Below are 20,591 nucleotides of genomic sequence, written 5' to 3' on the forward strand. Positions count from 1 at the left end.
TTAGGTGTATTACCGCTCACTTTGCTGCTATCATGAGAGCACTGTTGTGGAGAAGTGCACAGCACAGGATGCTGAATATGTCACTAACCCTACAGACCCCAGTTTACAGAAAAACCCCAACCCAGATATTCATGCCACATTAGGGCAACACTGTGCAAGAAACAGCCCATTTCCCCACACAGGCAGATTAGAAATGGGTGTCACAAACACACAGCTCCTGTTTGCAGCAGGTTGTTACATTAAGGACAGAATGCTAAGCATAATGTGAGATGGGTACAATCACAACATGTTTCAAGAAGTTGCCCCATCCATACTGTTTATCTGCTCGGCTCAGAAGTGAAGCACCACCTAAAAGAAGTATTTCATCACCTATTGCAGAAGATGACAGTGGTGGTTCTGGCAAGGACAGCATACTGACCCGAACGAGATCCATTTCCTGACTACTTTCCATAAACGTCCAGATCTTCGGGCTTATCTCCTCCCACATCCCTCCGAGGTCACGAAACACACCCAGCTCCTGGAATGTCCTGTTCACCTGCCGGCAAAGAGGAGAGGAAGGTTATTTCCAAAAGCTGGCAGAGATCCACTGCAGGCTTGAGAGGGTGCATTGACCTGTCCAGTGACTGTTGCTTATAGTCAAACAGCAGCTCAGCTTCTGCAAGGACAAGAGTAGGGCAAATCAAGTGAACTTAGAAGGGAAACAAGAGGCAGTGTGGATGCCTGTCACTGAACACTGGCTTTCAAGGCTTGGTGGAGAATGACTGCCTTGGACATGAAGGGCAACACAGAGGCAGCCCCTTCCTGTATGCTAGAATCACAGAATTGTCACAGTTGGAAAAGACTCCAAGATCACCAAGTGCAAATGTCCACCCAGGATGGGGGGAAGAGTTATCTTGCTGAGGGAGCTTGGGGAATTAGAGAGCACATTAGGGAAACCACAATCAGAAATTATCAAGCGTCTACTGACCAGCCTGCAGTGGAGGAAAGGAAGTACACCTGAAGGCTTATCCAGGTTTTCCCCACTCCCATGTTACATGAGAGACGTGGATAGTGAAAAGGCACCACTGGGAAAGCTTCCAGCCAAGTCTAGGAAAAAAGAGTTCAGCCTGGCCTTTTCTCCTTAAGCCTTCAACAGCAAATGCATGGGAGGTGAGAGACTAGGGAGGCTGTGCTTTGCAGGCAATCCTTTCTGGGTTTGTATTTGGGCCCAATTTAACACAGGGCAGCTAAGCTGCACAGCCAAAGGACATACATCATTCTACGTATCAAGAGTATAGGGCTAGAGTTACCTCAGCCATGACCTTCCTTATTGCTGGTGTGTCTGGAGTGTACAAGATCTTCCCAATCAGTAAGGGTTTCAAAGCCCTCCAAATAATCCTGGAAAGCGGGCTGGATTCCAGGTTCTTCATCAGCTCATTGCAGTAGGGTGCTGAGGAGGAGAGAAGGGTCAGTGGCTGAAAAGCATAGTGACAACTGCAGAAGGCACATGCCCCACTTGTTTGGGTTTTAAGGACAGTCACAGCTGAAAGCACAGCATTTCACAGACAAAAAAACAACCCTCCCCTCCTACTAAGCTTGATAAAAGCCCCTTTCAGTCCAAGCCTCCATGGTCTGCTCAGTAAACTTGGAGCACCCAGGTATCTGCCAGCACTAGGAGCCACACTGTGAGGTCTGCACCACAACCCCACTGCACGGCACAAGCAAAATCTGCCCAGAAAAAGACAGACTTCCAAAGGCATCACCATGCTCCCTCTTCCCCTGAAGGAGATCCACTGCACAGCCTTCTGTGGACTCCACACAAGGCCCAGGGGAATCTGCTCCATGTTGATATCCTGTCCAGCCTTAAGGGCACATGCAGGAGCTGGTATGGTCATGCCTTTCCTGAGGCAGTGGAAGGACCACCTGCTTTAGCCAGTGGACGTTTAGCAAACTAGCAATGACAACCATGAAACAGATGGGACCTTAGACCATGCAAAGGTTACACTTACTAGTGGAGTTATCATAGAAGTTAGTTACATCATCTTCAGTGCTGTTGCCTCCGAACAGTGCTTTGTAATTGTTATCCTCATACCAGTTGAGGGATTTAATTTTGAGACCTCCACCTTCAGGATGGCCACACACAATGCGTGACACAGCCTGGTAGATCTGCGTAGAGGAGTTTGAGGCATTCACATTGGTCAGGAACATCACCTCTTGCCTCATGTCGCTCCAGCTCTTCATGCTCAGCAACTGGAGGGTGAGGTGGGAGAAGAGAGTGGAAGCAGGGATAGGAATGGGATTAGTGAAAGGAGATCTTGCCACTCTCCTTCAAATCACACATTTCTTTTGAACAGAGGAAAATCCTCTTGAACACAACATCAACAGTGAAGACCAGGGAAAGCACATTTCCTCCTGACACAATGGGATAACACAGAGCAAAGTTTTTTCTGTGTATGCACAAGGAAATTGCCCTTCCCCAGCTCTTTATACTGAAGTTTTCTCCTCCAGCGCAGTGGATGTTTCCTGCCCTCTCATGTGAAAGGCAGTTCTCCCTCAGGTTGCACAATAGCTCACATTCCAGTGGAGCCCCCTCATGTTGGGTGCGGTGCATCAAGTCAGAAGGGGGAGTAAGGCACAAAACAAAGAGAGTGCAGCTCATGGGATGAGCTGCAGGCCCCATCAGTGTCACCTGGCACAATTCCACCAAGGTCTGCAACCCTCCTCTGATTTACACCAGGCAGCCAGTTTAACCTCCTAGATCAGTATCACTTGTCCCTGCCCCAGCACCTCCCTGCCCAGCTGTCAACAGCATTCCCAGAAAACCCTTGAAAACAAGCTCAGCTGTAACCTGGAGCCTGATCATAGCATGAGCTATACACACAGCCAGCCACAGCAAGGAGCCTTCTCCTGACAATGCACAGCTGGCCAGGATGACTGGTACTTCCAGATTCATTTGTCTGGCATAAATACATACCTGCAATACGTCATGAACAAAAATACCACATGCTCAGCCTGAGACACTCACTGCATTAATGTCACCATGCTCAGAGGCATGGGCAAGCTTACCACAACAGAAAAAGCAATGCATCTCCATGAACCTTCACGCTACACTCAAGCACTGCTCTCAGACTCCCTGTCTGGAGATGCAGGAACATCAGCAGAGGTGTGTCCATACAGACTAGAAATCTGCTTATCTCAGTAACCTCTGTGATGGTGACAGAAAGTGGATGTTAAGAAAAAAATAAGGCAAGGGAAAGAATGTAGGATACTTCCCCCAAGTAACCTTCCATGTTTCATTTATTTTCTGCTCAGGGACTTGTATTATCCTCAGTTAATGTCTCTCATGGAAAACTGCTAGAGCATCCACAAATATTTAACATTCAACACATCACTGGAAATAACCTCCTCTCCTCTCATTAAATTAGCTATGGTTAGCTCCATTTGGTGTCATGCTTTTTGCACTGGAAGAGACAACAAACGTTCAAACCCTATCTGTTTTTTCTGAGTCACTCAACTGTACAGACCTGTGATAGTCCCAGCTCATCTTTTCAAACTCACAAGTCCCAGTCTACTCCCTTGCTCACTGTGTGAAAGTCAATCCACTTCTAAATGCCCTAACTGGCCTTCTCTGAACTTTCTCCAGTTCTACTACACCTTTATGGAGAGAAAGGGCCTAGATCTCAATTCCAAATTGAGCAGGAGGGCAATCCACAGTTTTACATAGTGTCATGGTAACTAACATCTTACAGCTGGTTCTCTATCCCTTTTAAAATCTTATCTAGCATTTGATCCAACTTCTTGACTGCTCCTGAAATATCAGGTGACATTGACTTGGATGTTCTTGCTGCACTACCCAGAACAGCAACATGCACTAATAAGGACAAGTAGAGCTGCTGGGACACCTACTTGTAAATGCTCATCAGCTGCATCTCAGAAACAACTTCAGATGCTGTGGCCCAACTGCCATGTTTTCAGAGACAATACAGTCAGTCAAAGACCATCTGCCAGTTTTGCTCACTGTGTATGGGTTTTGTCACCCAAAGCCTAGGACAGCTGGGAAAGCCGGCCAGAAACAAAGCACAAAGCAACGGAGTACTGGAACAATTAAATCCAAATCCACCCAAGGAAAGCACAACCAACTTCTCTGGCCTTACACTGGGAGACAAACCTGACCCGTTGTGTTCATCTTGTAGTGCTGTGTGTGCTTCAGATGTGCCAACATCTGGGCAAAAATTCTTGATGCTAAACAACGGCGACTATGTGTCACATAGACAAGGAGCCTCTATTTTTAGCTGCCTGAAAACACATGACACATTGATATGTTGGAAGACAGCTGTGAGAACAGCTAAAGCCTGGGGATTCAGTATGTGTGTCCAGAGTGACTGCTTCAAGTGTACTTTCATTTCCTGACTACTGCCTTTGCCTGCACCATGGTGCCACTCAATCTGGCTGCACAGGTTCAGGGTGACAGAGAGGAGACTCGTGTAAGGAAACACGAATTAAAAACAATGTCACACAACAGCTTTTGCTGGGTACATATGCTCATGTGGATTTTTGGATCTGATGATTCCTTAACCAAAAGGCCAAGGCTGCATTTCAGGTGTGACAGTTTGAGTGTCCAATTCAAAAGAACCCCCTGGGGACGTTTTGGTACCACAGGTAAAACAGCTAATTTTTCCTCAGCAAAAAAGTCAACTGCTTTGGCTAAAGTACCACAAACTCCCTAACATGAGCAAAGTTACACGAACAGAAGTGCAGCAAATTCCCATAGCCATCTTGCAGAGGCACTCCATTAGCAAATGCACTTTTACAACTAATTTTAAAACAGCTCAAGCAAGGAGACAAATATTTTCTCCAGACCATTCTCTAATTAAAATTCCTTGCTAGAAAGGCTCCTAGACGTGGCATAAACAATAGTTCTTTCCACCCCTTCAAGCTGCTGCCCTTTGAAGCAAGTCCCTCCTTTTCACACAGGAATCAGCCTGCCAGACAATAAGAAGTAACTTTCGGTCAAGCCATCTGGAGCAACTCACGATGTATGCAGAGGAAAAAAAGCTGCCTTTGTTTGCGCAGCAATAGGGCAGAATAATAGGTAGTCCTACCCAAAGCAGCTGCCAAGCAAAAGACACATTACCCTGGGACATTTTCGGCCACATCAGCAAACCGAGCATCACATGGTTTCAATTATTTTTATCCCAGACAAGAAAAAAACGCGAGCTGAAGTGACGTAAGGGGAAGCAGCTGTAATCGAACGCCGCGGGGCAGCCTCCCTCCCTGCTATCAGCAAGAGCCCGGCCGCGCTCCCAGCTGCAGCTGGTCCCGGAATCATCCGCTTTTCACTGCAAAGGGGAGCGGGCGGCAGGCTGTGGGACACGGGAGGGCTGGGTGCCAGGGAGGGCTGGCAGGGTTGGGATGGGATGGGGTGGGATGGAGGGATGGGGCTGGCGGCTGCTGCCGTGGGAGGGCAGCGCAGGCTGACCTGGAGTGACCCGCGCTCTGCAGGCGCGCTGAGGTTACTGCCGGTCACGGCTCTGAGCTCTCTCGCAAAGACGGAAGACGAAGCACAAGGGGAGGAGGAGGAGGAGGAGGAGGAGGAGGCGGTGGCATTGTTTGGTTTAGACGGTTGTGATCTCTCCTTCAGGGAGAGAATGTTGGTTTTGTTGTTTTTTTGTTTTTTGCCTGGTAGCAGCACTTCAAAGACAGAACCAGCCGTAAAGCAACTCAGATAAGTTTCTGGCTCAAAAACAACCCCCCCCCCCCCCCCCCCCCCCCAGTTCTGGGATTTTGACTCATGCTAGGCATGCAGGGCTTTTTTTCTTAACCTGCAAAAATAAATACTTGAAGTCTCTATAATGTCACTTTGCCTCTGCAAAAAAGCTATTTATGTTTTGCCAGAGCCTTTCTCAGCCAGTGTTGTGATGCTATTGCACTGAGTGCCCCAGAAAGGTCGGAAAACAATCTCTGCCCCAAAAAAGCTACTTAGACAAAGACCTAACAGTAGCCTATAGCTACCAATTTAGAACAGCCACAATAAATCTTTCACATGCCATACCCTCACCACACCCAGAGACCAACAGATACAACCAAGTTACGAACCCTGGCATGGTTGGCAACTGAGTGAAAAAACTGTAAAGGGGCAAACCTCCACATGCAGTTTGCAGATACACTGCAAGCCCGGCAGCTGTGCCATTGCTGAGAAGGCAAACCCCACAGAAAACATCTTAATTCCTGAGCCTCTCATAAGGACTCAATCTTTAGCCACACATCTGATAAACTCCTGTGGTATTTGTAACTCGCAATTGCAAAGTGCGTGCTGAGAATGGCTGTAGGATAGGGAGAAGTTTCAAAACAAGGCAGGGATTGATTTGACTTTGAGTTGCACCATGGAGACTCGTGCTTTTTGTGCTCAACTGCAGGCTAAGACAGCAACCACGGTGATCTGTTTTCCCAACACGAAGGTGCTCCTTACCTCTTTAACAAGCTTCCCAAGGCTCTCTCGAAAAGCTTCCACAGTTTCTGACAGATCACGCAAGGAGGAATTGAAAGATATGTGTTTCTGCATGAAAGGGAAAAGGAAACTGAAGTCACTGCATGGCATAAACAAAGAAACCGAACTCTGGTAAACATTCTGGTAAAGAAGAGTAGCAAGGACTGTTCACATGGCAAAGTGCTTGATGGGGAAGACACAGCTGGCTTTCTGTACAACCTTGAGCTTAAAATTCCCTGGACTTCAGCCCCCCACAATCCAAGGAGGACACCTCTTTCCATCCTCACAGAGTAGCTATGCAGATGTCATAACCAGAACCATTCCAGTAAAATGTGAAACACATACACGTACACTTATAGTGCAAAGGATGGCTAGCATTTCAGGTCACCAACCAAGCACAGCACGTGGACAGACCTGAAATCTTGCAAGCCAGTTCTAAGAAGGGGATATCAGGTCTACACAAGGGAGGAGAAGACCAGTTGGTAGACACAAGCTCTCAGTGGGACTCCACAGATACCAGCTCAGATACAGAAAAATCCTGCTGCAGTGTACATAATCTTCATCACTTTTATCTAAACCCAGGCTGTATTTCAGAACAACCAGCTCCCATGAAACAGCTGACTTTTGCCATCATCAGGAGAGAAACACAAGTTTCCAGAAATGGAAGGAACAGCTTTCAGAAAAGTACTTGGTCTAGGCAGGGAGTCACACTGAAAACAACTTGTTTCCAGTTGTTCTACAGGTGACTGGTGGGTCTGGGTTTTGGTTTGTTGGGTTCTTTTTCCCTTCTGTTCACATATCTGAATTATCTCGCATGAGAAACATTTGGACACTTCTTTCAAGGGAATAAAATTTAAAATACTTTCCTAAGGTTTCACATTAACAGCTACACATTGCAGCATCTCTTTGAAGGCATGCAAAAGTTACAGCATTGTGACACACAGAAAAGCAGCCAAGGCACTTGATTTTAGCACACACCTTTTCGACTGAAGCTTTTTATTTTCACATCTTTCCTGGGGTAATTTCTGGAAGCAAAGTCTGGAGACTTTCACATGTTCTAGTTGATTTGCTGGAGGGTGATAAGACCTGCTCAGTGCCAGTGGGTGTAAATGGGCGCTGTTCCACCCATCTGTCAGTGCATTTAAGACCCAGCTAACTTTTCTGCGTGCACAGTTAGTACCTGCTCTGAAGTCAGCTGCAAATTCAGGGAGGGTCTCTATAACCTCTATGGATTTCTACTAAACACAGTCCTTAAGGTTTGGATAAATCAAAACACATCATTAGGGCTAAAAGACAAGCAATTCAGTCTCTATGCAGGCTAAGACCTTCAAGACATATTTAAAGAAAAAATTGTCAGCAAATATCAAAGCTACATAGCTGCACTACCACTTCAGCCACAAGATGAGGTAGAAAGTCCTAGGTTCACACATAACAGTAGACATGCTTGTTCAGCTCCATATATCTCATTAAATTTTAGCACAGACTTGTGGTGTTCACTGTATTCAGAGGCAATTCAGGGACAAAGTGGGCAAGGAGTTTTCTTATGATACTAATTGGTTCAGAACAGTGAAAAATCAAAAGTCAATTGCAAGGGGTTAGAGAAGGGCCTCATGCTGACACTCTGTTACAAAGTGCCAGACAAAATTTAGTGCTGCAAAAGAAAAGTACATAAGGAGAAGACAGTTCTACCTTAAAATACCCTTTGATGGCTCTGAACTAGCTACTGCCACTCAGAAAGGGAGCTCTTACAGTGGTAAGATAGACCAACATCAATATAAATCCACTGTGCAATCCCAGTTCTCAAGTCCCATGTGCAATTTTGCATCTTCCAACTCTGAAGGCACACAAGTACAAAAAGAGGCAACAAGTCTGATTCAGAGTAAGAATGGCATCAGATGGAAGAAAAATAAGCCACAGTTCTTTCAATAGGAACTTGTAATGACAAATAGAGGTTATGACAGAGGTCTGTAGAATTACAAGTGGGAAAAGAATGGGAACAGGGTCACAGTGCCTCATCATACAGGACTAGAGGTCTTTCAGTGAAAACATCAGCCTACAACAACCAAAAGCACTACTGCACACCAACTTAGTAAAAACTGAGACATTCTGTAGATACTATGCAATGCTGAAGGTACCAAAAGTTAATGTGGGTTTGAGAAAGGCTTAGAAAAATTCATTAAAGGAAAAAAAAAAAAAAAAGCTTACCCAGTGCTACTAAACATCCAAGATCCAAATAGTAGTTAAAAAAGTCTGAGTTGCAAGCTACTGAAGAACAGAACGTTACATAGAGGAAACGTTATTATACACGTGCCCCAGGCCTACTTTCACATGCCTCCATTGTGGATCGCTGCTAGAACAGCACTCAGGGGACACTGAGCTGAACAAGACTTTGGTCTGACCCAGTGTGCAAGTCTTAGGTCAAGGAGCTTGCAAATTTTACCCTGAAATGTGAGGAGAACCCACTTATCCTTTCACACGCCACCACCCTGACATTTCAGCCTAACAAATTCACAGCACTGCAAGTTGGTTTTTCACCAGAACTTGCAATGATGCCATTGCTATAGAGGGAATTTTGTTTTCTTTACCACCACCACCCTTTGTATCCTAAAGCCCCTTCAGGGAGCCTCTCAACTGAAATAGCCAGAGACAATGAGAAAAATCAGTCACCAGTGACCAGTCTTCTTTGTATAGATGAGCATGTCATGATTTTTTTCTAAAAAATAAATCTTTGCAGTGGCTCATTAATTGAAGTAGCTCATTACATTCATAAGAGCCCTCTAGAATCACGGTAGCTCCTGTAAGATTGGTCCCCCTGTGAGAGTAGTTTCTAATAGGTGGTCTGTGCTACATCTTGAGGAGGGGCAGGCAATGACTCATTTTCTGGTGAGATGCAGCAAAAAGTATCAGTTGTTCTTTCTAGGGACCCTGTGGAAGGCCAGATTTCTAGCAGGTTTTTAACTGAACTGCCCTGTACAGTTACTGTGTTACTGGCTGGCAAGTCATGCCTTCAGCTAGACATGTCTTTTGGGGCACCCATCATCACAATACTCCTGAGGTACAGACTGCACAGAGTGGACTCTGTGTGCTGGTATGTGTATGCTACAACACTTGAAAGAGAGAAATACTTGAGATGATGAGTTGACTGCACAGTCAAGACATGCCATGAATAAGTCCACCTGTTAGCTCCTGCTAGAAGGGGTAGACAACTCTTTCTTTAATGTGCTGGAGAATGCCTGCGTCTAAAGGGCTGGAGGTCATAACAAGATTCAGCCAGTATCTGCATCTCATTAGCTGTTTCTGCTAATGAGAATCACAGAATGGTTTGGGTTGGAAGGGACCTTGAAGATCATGCAATTCCAGCCCCCCTGCCATGGGCAGGGACACCTCCCACTAGACCAGGTTGCTTCAAGCCCCATCCAATCTGCCCTTCAACACTTCCTGGGAGGGGACAGCCACAACTTCTCAGGGCAACCTGTTCCACTGTCTCACCACCCTCATAGTGAATAACTTATTCCTTATGTCTAATCTAAGTCTACACTCTGCCATGTTTGCTTTGACATTGCTATTGCAAATTTAGACCAAGCAGAAAATTTACACTTCACGTTCTCTAAGCTTCTGCTTTTGTTTCCTGTGAGTGCAAGTCCCAAAGTACAGCTGCTTACAAGCACAATGTCATTGTGCTTGGCTGAAAAGATTCTCAAGAAGGGCAAGGAAAGCCAACTTCAGTTGCAGCATGTATTTACATTAATAGACCTTTTCTAAAGCCATTTTTCAACTGAAATGTACTTATTATTCAATGCTTTGTTCATGCTAACCATATGACAAAATACCACCCGTATTACAAAGGGAGAAAAAGCAGTTGGATTTTCATGTAGATTTTCACCCACACTCCTCCAAGGACCACTACAGTGCACCAGCCACAACAGATTTCTGACTTATTACAGACCCACTCACTGGAAATGACTGTGGCAAAACACTTCTTAGACAGCAACAAAATCCCACAGAATTAATTTGAATTATCTTTGTCATTTAGCTGTCCCCCCAAATCACTTTCAAAACTGGGGAGATTTGCAGAGCAAAAGCTGTCCTGCAGGTTGGTATTTTTGTGGTATAAAACAGTCCCCATCCACCACACCACCAGCACCTCTGACTTACTGTCACTGCTCTCTCTAACCAAGGGTGCCTGTCGTCCCTCCCAAACTGTGTAATTGTGACAACTGCAAACCTAGCACAGGGAGAAAGCTGACAAGGAAACTCATGTGGATGCAGTTAGAGGTACTGTTTTGTTGTTGATCTCAAATCAGCTTCTCCTGCCTCACAGTCTACACAGTCACTGACTACACGCAGTGCAAGGCAAACCTCCAGAAGATGTGTCCACAAGGGGCTTGCACCAGATGTCCTGTGCCCTGTAGGACTAAGTGTTGGCTTGGCCAAAAGGCTTAACAAAATGAAGATTAAGACATGTATTCTGGAAAAGTGAATTTGACTTTTTGAAACACTTTTTGCTTCTACTTGAGCAAATACTCAGTCAAGAAGGAAAGCTGATCCTCTGCCTCCACCCCTGTGATCGCTCCCAGTTATTTTGCTGGGTTTCAATCTGAACAGCCTGCCCCAAATAGGTTCTTGCATAAGAAAGAATAAGGAGACTCACTTTAATGTCCCCACCATGCCTCCATGTGCTTGGCTCTACTTTCTCATCCTGCAGAGCAAACTAAATTGAAGTACTACAAGGGATTAGTGGCAGAGCTAGAAATCTTCATGCAAGATTTTTTTAGAAGTCTTTTTGTCTTAACTGTACTCTTCCACTTCACACAACGCTCAAGCTGTTTTGGATAGAACAGATGAGTCTATGTAAAGACAAGTGTTTTGTTTTTTGCCTTTTTTAAAAAAAAGTCCCTTAACAGTGCTGTGACATTTAGATCATGCATTTCACCATACTTGCACTTCAGTTTACTTTTTGAAGTTGTGCTTTGTCTGTAATTTTCTAATGGTTTCTGGATTTTTGTGAGTTACCTGGCTGCAAATACACACACACATTAAGCTGGAAGAAGCAGGTGTTGACATAGGGGGTCTCAGTCTTGCACCATCACCTTCATGTTTCAGCAAATCCTGGCAAACCCTCCTCTTTTACTGTTTAAGCCAGTGTTGTTGAATTTGCACAGTTTTTGCACACAGTTGCAAGTCCTTTTCACCCTGATTGTATTGACCTAACAATTTTTATTAGGTTCCTGCCTCTTCATAAATCACAGAATGCTGGAACCAGTGGAGTTCAGGTCAAATTACATGAGCCACAAACCTGTGAATCACTGTTGTATCTGCGTTTTATCTGTCCTTACTTTTACTTACTGAAACACCATGCTGTGCAGTCCATCAAGGAGAATAAGAAAACAAATATTAAAAATAAAAATCTGGGAAAATTGGTGGCATTGGTTTTCAGACTCTGTAGTATTAGGCTCTTGGTGCTAGCTTCAGCATGCACATCCAGTATTTCACCCACAGTGCCTTTAATGATAAGCTATTAGTCAAAAGCCTCCTTTGTTCACAAACAGAAGTTCCTTCTTTGTTCAAAGATGTTACTGCAGGTCAAGGCACTGTTTAGCCATTAAAGACAAAAGGTTTAAAAAGTGTTGGTCATGATCCTAGAGTAATTTTTTTCATTTTGCCTGGCCACATGAAGCCAGTTATTTTTTATTTAATTCACTGATGCATTACAGCAGCTTAACCAGAGCATAGCCCGTCACATTTTTCTGAGGAGAACTGTGGACCTTCACAGCAGCTTTAGAACTGCTGGCTTCTGGACTCAAGCTTTTTTTTTTCCTCTGCAGTTTCTCAGAAGTCCCCCAGAATTGCACATAACAACTTAGTCTACTTTGCTGTTGCCAAGTGGCATGGGTGGCTTGTGACTGCTTTCTTTCGCCAAGCAATATAGATGTAACGACACTAAGGTACACTCAGTAGCTGCTTCAGTCAGCTAGATTGTGGTGAATCCCATAAATGAGACAACCAAGACTCAGTCTCCAGAAGGCACAGAAGACCAAGGCTGAGTTGTTCTGTTGCTGGCTATTTTCATCCCCTTGAGTCCCCAAAATTCTCACATCTCTAAATGATTTAATGTAAATGCATGCATACAGATCTAACTGAACAAAATAAACTGCTTATAGCCATTCCATTTCAAACAGCCAATCTTTGTTATGGGGACAATTTTAGTGCTGTTACCTCATCTCTTAACGCTTATGATTATCTTGCTCTTCCAGCAGGAAAGAAAAAGTGCAGATGGAGGACACGTGGAAAACAGAATATGAGCTGTGGAGAGCAGTAACTGACCACTGTGTACTGCGCAGAAGAGTAATATGATTCCAGTACTTGATAATGACCCTCTTTGACTGGGGACAAAGCCAAGCAAGTGGTACATGACTTTCTGTCCTGAAAGGCTCATCAAATCTGGAAACTCACACAAAGTGTTTATTTCTTCCATAGCAGACAATACAGTGTTTGTTTTAGAGGGTAACAGAGTGGGCTCTGTGGTCTCTTCTCTCTACTGATACTTCCAGCACTAACTTCCTTTAACTTTTGTGATTTACCAGATATTGTGGACCTATAACAAAGCATCACTGGGGTTTCCTAGATAAACAGCTAAGTGTACTTCAGTCTCCTCTCACCCCCCTAAATAATGTATTTTCCTGAAGTTCAATGAACTCCTGGCTCCAAAATATATTCAGTCGGTCAATCTTTGAAACAGGGCTTTAAAACTTGCTTCCTCTTAGCATGAATTAAACCTGCTCAAAGGTCATGGCTTGCCACTGGCTAGAAACTTCTTCACTCAGTGGCCCCATTATAAGGGCAGAGGGTGATGGTTTTAGCACTCCGCACAGGCCAGTCTAACATTTGGGCTCATTCCAGTGAAGACAACATCTGACCAAAACACAAGGACAACCAAGAGCCTCTTTGTTACCATACAGAGTAAATATTTTCCTCTTGACAAACTAAGTTGCAGACCACACACATTTACAATCAGCAAGTAACACACTACAATGTGAAGGATGAGAATGAAATGAAGAAGCAATGTTGTTTATGCTCCAGTGATACAGAATATCTTTTCTCTTTGTCACTACCAATGAACAGCTCACTAGGGCAATGCAGGGATGAGCTCCTAGATTGACAGCCCTTGAAAGTGTCAGTATCAATGATAGCCTCTCACAGGTGGGACCAGTGCACTCACCTGAAGGGGCTTCAAAGGATTCAGGTTAGCACGGAACACTTGCTCAGTTGCATGGAGTTTTTCCTTTGGCAAGGTGCAAAGGGAGGTCTGAGAGTCCACGGCCACAGTCTGATTTTGTATTGTAAGAAATTCCGATAGTGTTGAATTAACGCAGAGATCTCGCAGTCGCATTCGGTAACCAGACACAATGACCTGTAAAAGGGAGGAAAGCAGGTAAAGTCTCCCTTCCTGGTAAGACTCACAGCACACAACTGGTTATCATTGAGACAAAGCTAACCACTCATAACATTTCCAGATAGAGGCAAGAGGGCATTTTTCCTTACAAGTTGCATGGCCCTGACCCACGTGAAACTCTTCCACAAAAAAACATTTCCCTGCTGATTGTGTGTGGGAGAAGTCCTAAGGAAGGCAGGTCTCTCTCCACTTCCCCACACGCATGTAAAGAGCGGCAGCGATCCCGTCCTCTACAGCAGCCATTTCCTCCAACAAAGGGTACATGCATTGCCCAATCTTCAGTCTTCTGGGAATTGAGCCACAGAGACAAAACTAGGCTTGAGACCAGACGCAAGTCTGGCGAATGTATGTGAAGGGCAAAAGACCTATGTCCCAAACTCCTTAGATTTATCTCCCAGCTGCACTTTCTGTGCTGTTCAGTATTAGGACTGCCTTCTCCCTTAGCTCTGAAGTATCTTACTTAACGGCTGAGACAAACATTTTTCAGTGTTTTTGGGCAGGTAATTAATGTATCTGTGGAAAAAAAAATATCTTACTGGCTGCAACAAACAAGATATAAGATCTGAGATTCTTCTTTCACAGGCATATTTTACTTAGAGTGATCGTTTGCTTGTCAATAAAGTTTCCTAATCCACAAGCAACCACCTCATTTATGAAAGAAATGCATAAAATCCCTCTGAATTACCTCCAGTCCCTTTCAGTCCTGATGGCCTAGTTTCTTTCAATAAGGTCAGTAGAGGATTTAGGGTTGCTGAACAACAAACAGGTACATGTCAAAACAAGCGCACACTTTACAAAAGTGATAAACACAAGGAAAATCTGGAGTCTTCAACTGGAAAGCATTTTTTGTTTGCCTTGGGGCTAGACAGAGGGAACTATTTTATTGTAAACAGTGAACAACAGCTTTACACTTATTTTCTTCCTTCTGTTCTTTTTTTAATACCCAAAATGCGTTGCCCAACCTCCAGCAACAACTAAAGAGGATTGATCTACATCCCAGAAGAGTTAAGAGTTCCTGAATCAAGCTTGTAAGCCTGAATATTTTCTTGTCTTTCAAAACCAAAAGGACATCAACAATCTGGGGGGGAAATGCACACTGTGTTCAGAAAACAAGCAGATGGAACTGATAGGAGAGTAAATAGATTTATAATGCAACACTTGTGCAAACCTTTAACTTTAGTCTGCATCCATATGCTAAAATTGGATAGATCTCACACCAAAAAGGCTGGTCTTTTGAAAAAGTTTAGGTACTTTTTTTTTTTAATGCCAGCAAAATACTACCACCATTGTAGCCATGCTGAAAAGGGGATAGTCCTGGAATGACACTCAAGAGACCCAACATCAGTGCTCACCCAAAAAAGTGAGGATGAGTAATTGTCCCACCATCCCCTGTGTCTGTCCACATCTTTCACTCAGATGTTAAGCTCTTCTGGAGAAAAGCTGCTCTCTCCAAACACAGTTGAGGTCCAGAGTACATGACCCTAGAACAAAGGCCCTGCATATGCCCTGGACCAAAACACACTGTCACACAAAGCCAATTCTCTACATCCATTTCAGGTAATCTGAAGCCAAGGTGTCATCAATAGGTAAATACGTTCTGTGAATTTAAGTCTCCTAATGACTCTCAAAAGGCTAGATGTAAGTCACATCATTCTCTCTCCTGGGAATATCCGTGCTCTACAAAGCAGGGAGACTTGTTGCAGTCAGTGCATGCCCTGGCCGTCACCATTTACTCCTCACTGACATTCAATGGGTCACATGTGGCCCCAGTCTAGAATCTGTGTCCCTCTGTGCCTTTTCACAGGGGTAGGACCCAGCCTTGCTTTTGAAGCCGTTTTATAGCTCAGTGGCCATGATGGAAAACAGAAGCATCCATGCCTTGATCAGATAGCTACCTGGCCACTGCTGGTCCACACTTCATCCAAAACACTCCCTCTCCTGGAGCATGCCTGCCACTGTTGGAGAAACACAAGGCTGAGCCTCCCTGCTCCAGGAAGCAATGTGCCCATCAAGACAAGGTTTTGGCCATTTTTATATATTTGCACTGGTTTCAGAATGCTGGACACTGTGTCCAGTTCTGGGCTCTCCAGTTCAAGAGAAACAGGAAACTACTAAAGACTGTCCATCAGAGAGCAACAAAGACAATTGGGGGATTGGAGTGTCTCTCTTATGAGGAAAGGCTGAGAGAGCTGGGACTCTTTAGCCTGGAGAAGAGAAGGTTGAGAGGAGACCTTATTAATGCCTATAAGTATCTAAAGGGAGGGTACACGGAGGACAGAGCCAGACTCTTCAGTAGTTCCCAGTGACAGGACGAGGGGCAACGAGCACAAGCTGGAACACAGGAAGTACCATTTAAATAAGAGGAAAAACTTTTTTATGGTGATGATGACAGTCCTAGGACAGGCTGCCCAGGGAGGTTGTTGAACTACAACAGGACACTAACAGACTGCAGGGGAAGGCTGTGAGAGGTTTGTATACTCTGAATAAACCTTCCATATGACCTTGTGAATGAAACTATGACCCACTCATACAGTCAGAGACCAAACAACTATTGCCTATTAGTACTGTAGTCACTGTGCAGCTTAGTAATGAGGTCAGATCTCCACCTCAAATTTCCAACGAAATCAAAATGGTACATTTGCAAGTCAGACAAAGTTATCCTGCAAGAAGAGTGAGCTCTGCCCCTCAGCTATTATCTATATCAGAAAAGTGCTCAAAGGAAGATCTGGTGGGCCACTGCCCTCTTCTGCAGCTCACTCCTTAGATTTGTTCTTCCTGCCATCCCAGAGCACAAACTGCTCTTAAGACTAAACATCACTCCCAGTGTCCTGGCAGAATAAGTACAAGACTTCCACACACAAGAACAAAACTTAAAGCATTCAAAGACAGAACTAGCCATCTGATTACCCCTTCACCACCATTCAGATGTGTTATATAGATAAAAGCTAATATTTTAATCTCCTTCCACTGGCTTTGTGATATACAACCAATATAACATGGTAGTTACATGATACAAGGTCAGAGATAGCATCTTTGTCTCTTTGAAAATATTTCCACCTTTTCAGCTTAGGTAGAACAACTATGTTGTTGCTGAAGCCTTCTGGTTATCCTTGCAGAACCATGAGTAGCATGATTCTGTTTTAATCTATCTTAAATTTCAGGCAAATTACTTTCAGGCAAATTAATTTCAAGCAAAACAAAACTTGCAGCCTAAAATGGGTAAGTTTTTTTCCACTTTACTTATTTTAATAAAACATATCCTTTACTTGTAAGGACTAATAATCAAACTGCACTGAAAAAGATGGCTTGATGGAATTCACTGAAGAACAGGACAACATGTGCAAAGGGGAACAGCATCTGTAACTACATGAAAACAACATCTGAAAGGACTATTAATTAACTCCACTTCAAAGAAAAGATCTGATCTGGAATTGGGAAGCAGAATGGATTTCCTCCTCCTTTTGTACAACACCTTTTGTACTGCCTTAACAGAGCCACAGGTCTTCCTTTGAAGTCTGAAGCAACCAGTTCTGACTTCAGCATTAGAAAGGCTGCAAAAGGTGGACTAATTCATCCAGGCTAGGCAAAAAACATGTTCTGAGCTGGATGCTGGCAGATAGCCATCCCAAGACAGGGGCTCCAGTGAACACTCACCACTGCTGATGTTTATGAAAACAATTATGGGACCAGTCAGGAGTTTCATTTGAGTTCAGGACTCTCTTGTACTGCTTAATGTACAAGTTTACTGGCTTGAAGAGCTGGCCACTGGCCGAAAAGCATGCCTCCTCCCACTGCATAGGAATCTAAGACAGAGCAACACATCGAAAACCTCTTCCAAACCATGCTGAGTGGTCTGGGACAAACACTCCATTTTCATTTCTAAACAAAGTAAAAGAGTTTGAACAGCATTAGCAACCTAATTAACGTTTTACTTTGGTAAAAAGAAAGAAACAAAAAAAAAAGGAAAGAAGAAATTCAATTTAGCCTGAAGGGTACTAGGCTATTTTCTTATGAAGAACAAAACATTTGCATGTGGGTCTCAAGAGTCCTTTTGCAGTTTCCAACCAAGTAAGACAGTAAATTGAGGGGAAGAAAGAAGTGAAAAGCACAGATTACATTTTTCCCTGTGTTTCTACAACACTTAGCACTGAGGGGTCCTGCACTGCAGATCTGGACAGTATGGTTAAACAAACAATAAACGTCCATATTAGTGGTTGAAAGTGCTCTTTACCTGCTGGAGGTTGACCTCTGCATCCAGTAGCTCCTCTACTGCAGATGATGGCATGGACACATTATGATGGAGGAAGCCTGAGAATGTCTCATTGTCAATCAGGAAATCCCGCAGTTTAAAGTCTGGAAAGTGACAAAACAAGCAACATTCTGGTCAGGGCAAAGCCAAAAGGAAACTCATGTGAGAGCTCTGAACAGGAAAAGCAGAGCCAACAAATGAGGGAGAGGGAATTACACAAACCAGAGCACAAAGGGAAAAGAGGAGCTGCTGGGTAAAGTGGTCTGAAACTTGGCAGCTTTCAGAGCTGTCAATCCATGATGTCTTGATCACAGAAAAAAAAAAAAATAAAAAATGAACCCCTAAAAACAATTCCCATTAACACCATTACTTCAGCTCAATTTGCACATACATACACAGAGGAAGGAATGCAGACCAGGCTGCTCCCCTGCTCTGGTGTGAAACATACTCCAGCATAAGCCTCGTACAAAGATATGGCATCACTTAATCCCTGTGTTGTTACTGAACATGGAATTGAGCTGGTGCATGGACCACGGAGGGATTTATTAGCCTGTACTTAATTATGTAGATGTACTCAACCATGAACTACTCCAAAGTCTGACATGCAGACACACAGATATGATACAGACTTTCATGCAGATCTAGGAAGCAATCTTAACCACTCAGCAGAACTTCTGCAAATGCTTTTTAATTCAATTTTCTTTCCCAAAAGCTTTACCTTCTGAAGCCATTGGTGTTTCATCATTTGGCCTTAATACAAATCTGTATCTCTGACACAGCATAGAGGAACCATCTGGAAATTATAATCCATGTATACTAACGAAGTTCATAAACCTGGAGGTTAAACAACTGACTCACAATGTGTTTTGGGTTTTTTTCCTTTGGAGAGAGGACAACTCTATCTTTACTGTGCTTAAATAAGCAGTGATAAGGAAAGCAGCTACAGCAGGAGGAGCTGAGAGAGCAGGTCTCAGTGGGATCTACCAGGATGAAGACTTCCAGCATAAATGGAGCCAGCCAGCTAGGTGCCACGCTGCCTGTTCCTGCTGTAGGAAGTGAGGATGCCACAACAAACCGCGGAAAACCAGCAGCTCTGAAGGGAAAATAATGCCATGGAGCCCCAAAAGTTTGTACCTTCCCCCTCTCCTCTAGGGAACAGCTGCAACAGCACTCCCTTTTTCTTCTTCTTTTGTGCCTTTTTTTTTTTTTGTGTGTGTGTGTGTGCTTAGCTCAGCGGCTGCTGCCCTCCAGAAAGCCCGACCCTCGGGAAGAAGCAGGCTGGCCCCGCAGGGTGCCGGGGGGGCTGGCGCTGCGGGAGGAGGGGAGGGGAGGGGAGGGGAGGTTGCTGCTGCTGCGGTACCGCCGCTCGGGGCCACCAAACGCGCCGGGGTTACTGGCGGTCGTTGCTCTCTCGTCTACATATCCAGTTACCAATTCCCTGTCGCCTGGTTGTTCCGAGCGAAGAAATAATCACCACCCGCCACCGAGGCCAGGCGGAGGTTACTTCGGGACAGAAGTTTCTCCTCTCTCCTGCCCTCAGCACGGCCGCTCGGCGACGTGCGGCGCTTGATGCTGCACCCCTGGCAGCCCCTCTCCCAGCCGGGGGAGAAGAGCCAGCTCCTGCTAGAACGTAAAAACGTCCTTTTGCTCCCGGCAGAAGCACCCTGCTTCATGGCAACTGGAGGAAAAAATTCCCCCCACCCTGATTCCTTGGCTCCTTCCTAAACACGCTGAACTCCCTCAAGACGTGTGCAGCTTGTTTATTTTTTTGGTGAGATCATCAACGGTTCAGAAACTCAGATGGACAAAAGGGGCAGCTGGCTGAAGGCACACTGGCAGGCAGAAATCAGATGCTTGCAAGCTTTTTCTTTTAGTTTATCCCCGTTTAAGATATTTTTCAAGATACTCTTAAGGGGCCACACATCTTTAACAAATGTAACCAATAATTCTTACACTTTTCTCTGCTTCTTCATTGTTGCTTTCCTTTCGAGTTTATTTCTCTAGGCTCTTCTGTTTGTGGGTTTGGTTGGAGGGTTTTTTGCCATGAGGAATCAGGGTTTTCTTGGTCAGGGATGTTTTCCTCAGGTAACTGCAGGATAGCAACTACATTAGAATTCCTGCTAGCCTGTCCATGATCAGGATGAGGAGTAAAAGAGCCTGACATTGTCCGTAGCTGTGACTAACCAGTGTAATTAAGCTCCGTGTTAACACGGCGTTTCCTCCCTGCCTTTTTGCTATGCTGAGCATTTTCATACTTGCTCAGCACTAGAATTTGCTGAAAATGGAAGCTGCCTTCCAAGGCAACTCCTATAAACATCTGATGGAGCTTCTGTCATCATTGGAGGAAAACACAACGGGAACAGAATGTAAAGTTACCAACACGTGATAAAACCAAAATTGCTTGTGGGACAATGCTTGGCTTC

At 44.5% G+C, this 20,591-nt stretch overlaps 1 protein-coding gene across 5 annotated transcripts in view; it reads right to left on the reverse strand.

The window, feature by feature from the left end:
• ABCA1 (ATP binding cassette subfamily A member 1) overlaps nucleotides 1-20,591 on the reverse strand; it is a 94,566-nt gene that overhangs the window by 31,053 nt on the left and 42,922 nt on the right. For all 5 annotated transcript variants that reach the window (XM_051641919.1, XM_051641918.1, XM_051641917.1 and 2 more), the window contains exons 6-11: nucleotides 18,151-18,272; nucleotides 13,686-13,877; nucleotides 6,449-6,535; nucleotides 1,989-2,229; nucleotides 1,290-1,429; nucleotides 419-535 (exon numbers count right to left, since the gene is read on the reverse strand). In XM_051641919.1, the coding sequence (XP_051497879.1) occupies nucleotides 419-535; nucleotides 1,290-1,429; nucleotides 1,989-2,229; nucleotides 6,449-6,535; nucleotides 13,686-13,877; nucleotides 18,151-18,272 (899 nt within the window). The remainder of the gene's footprint in view (nucleotides 1-418; nucleotides 536-1,289; nucleotides 1,430-1,988; nucleotides 2,230-6,448; nucleotides 6,536-13,685; nucleotides 13,878-18,150; nucleotides 18,273-20,591) is intronic.

The sequence above is a fragment of the Apus apus genome, chromosome Z, assembly GCF_020740795.1.
Source record: "Apus apus isolate bApuApu2 chromosome Z, bApuApu2.pri.cur, whole genome shotgun sequence".
Taxonomy (NCBI): domain Eukaryota; kingdom Metazoa; phylum Chordata; class Aves; order Apodiformes; family Apodidae; genus Apus; species Apus apus.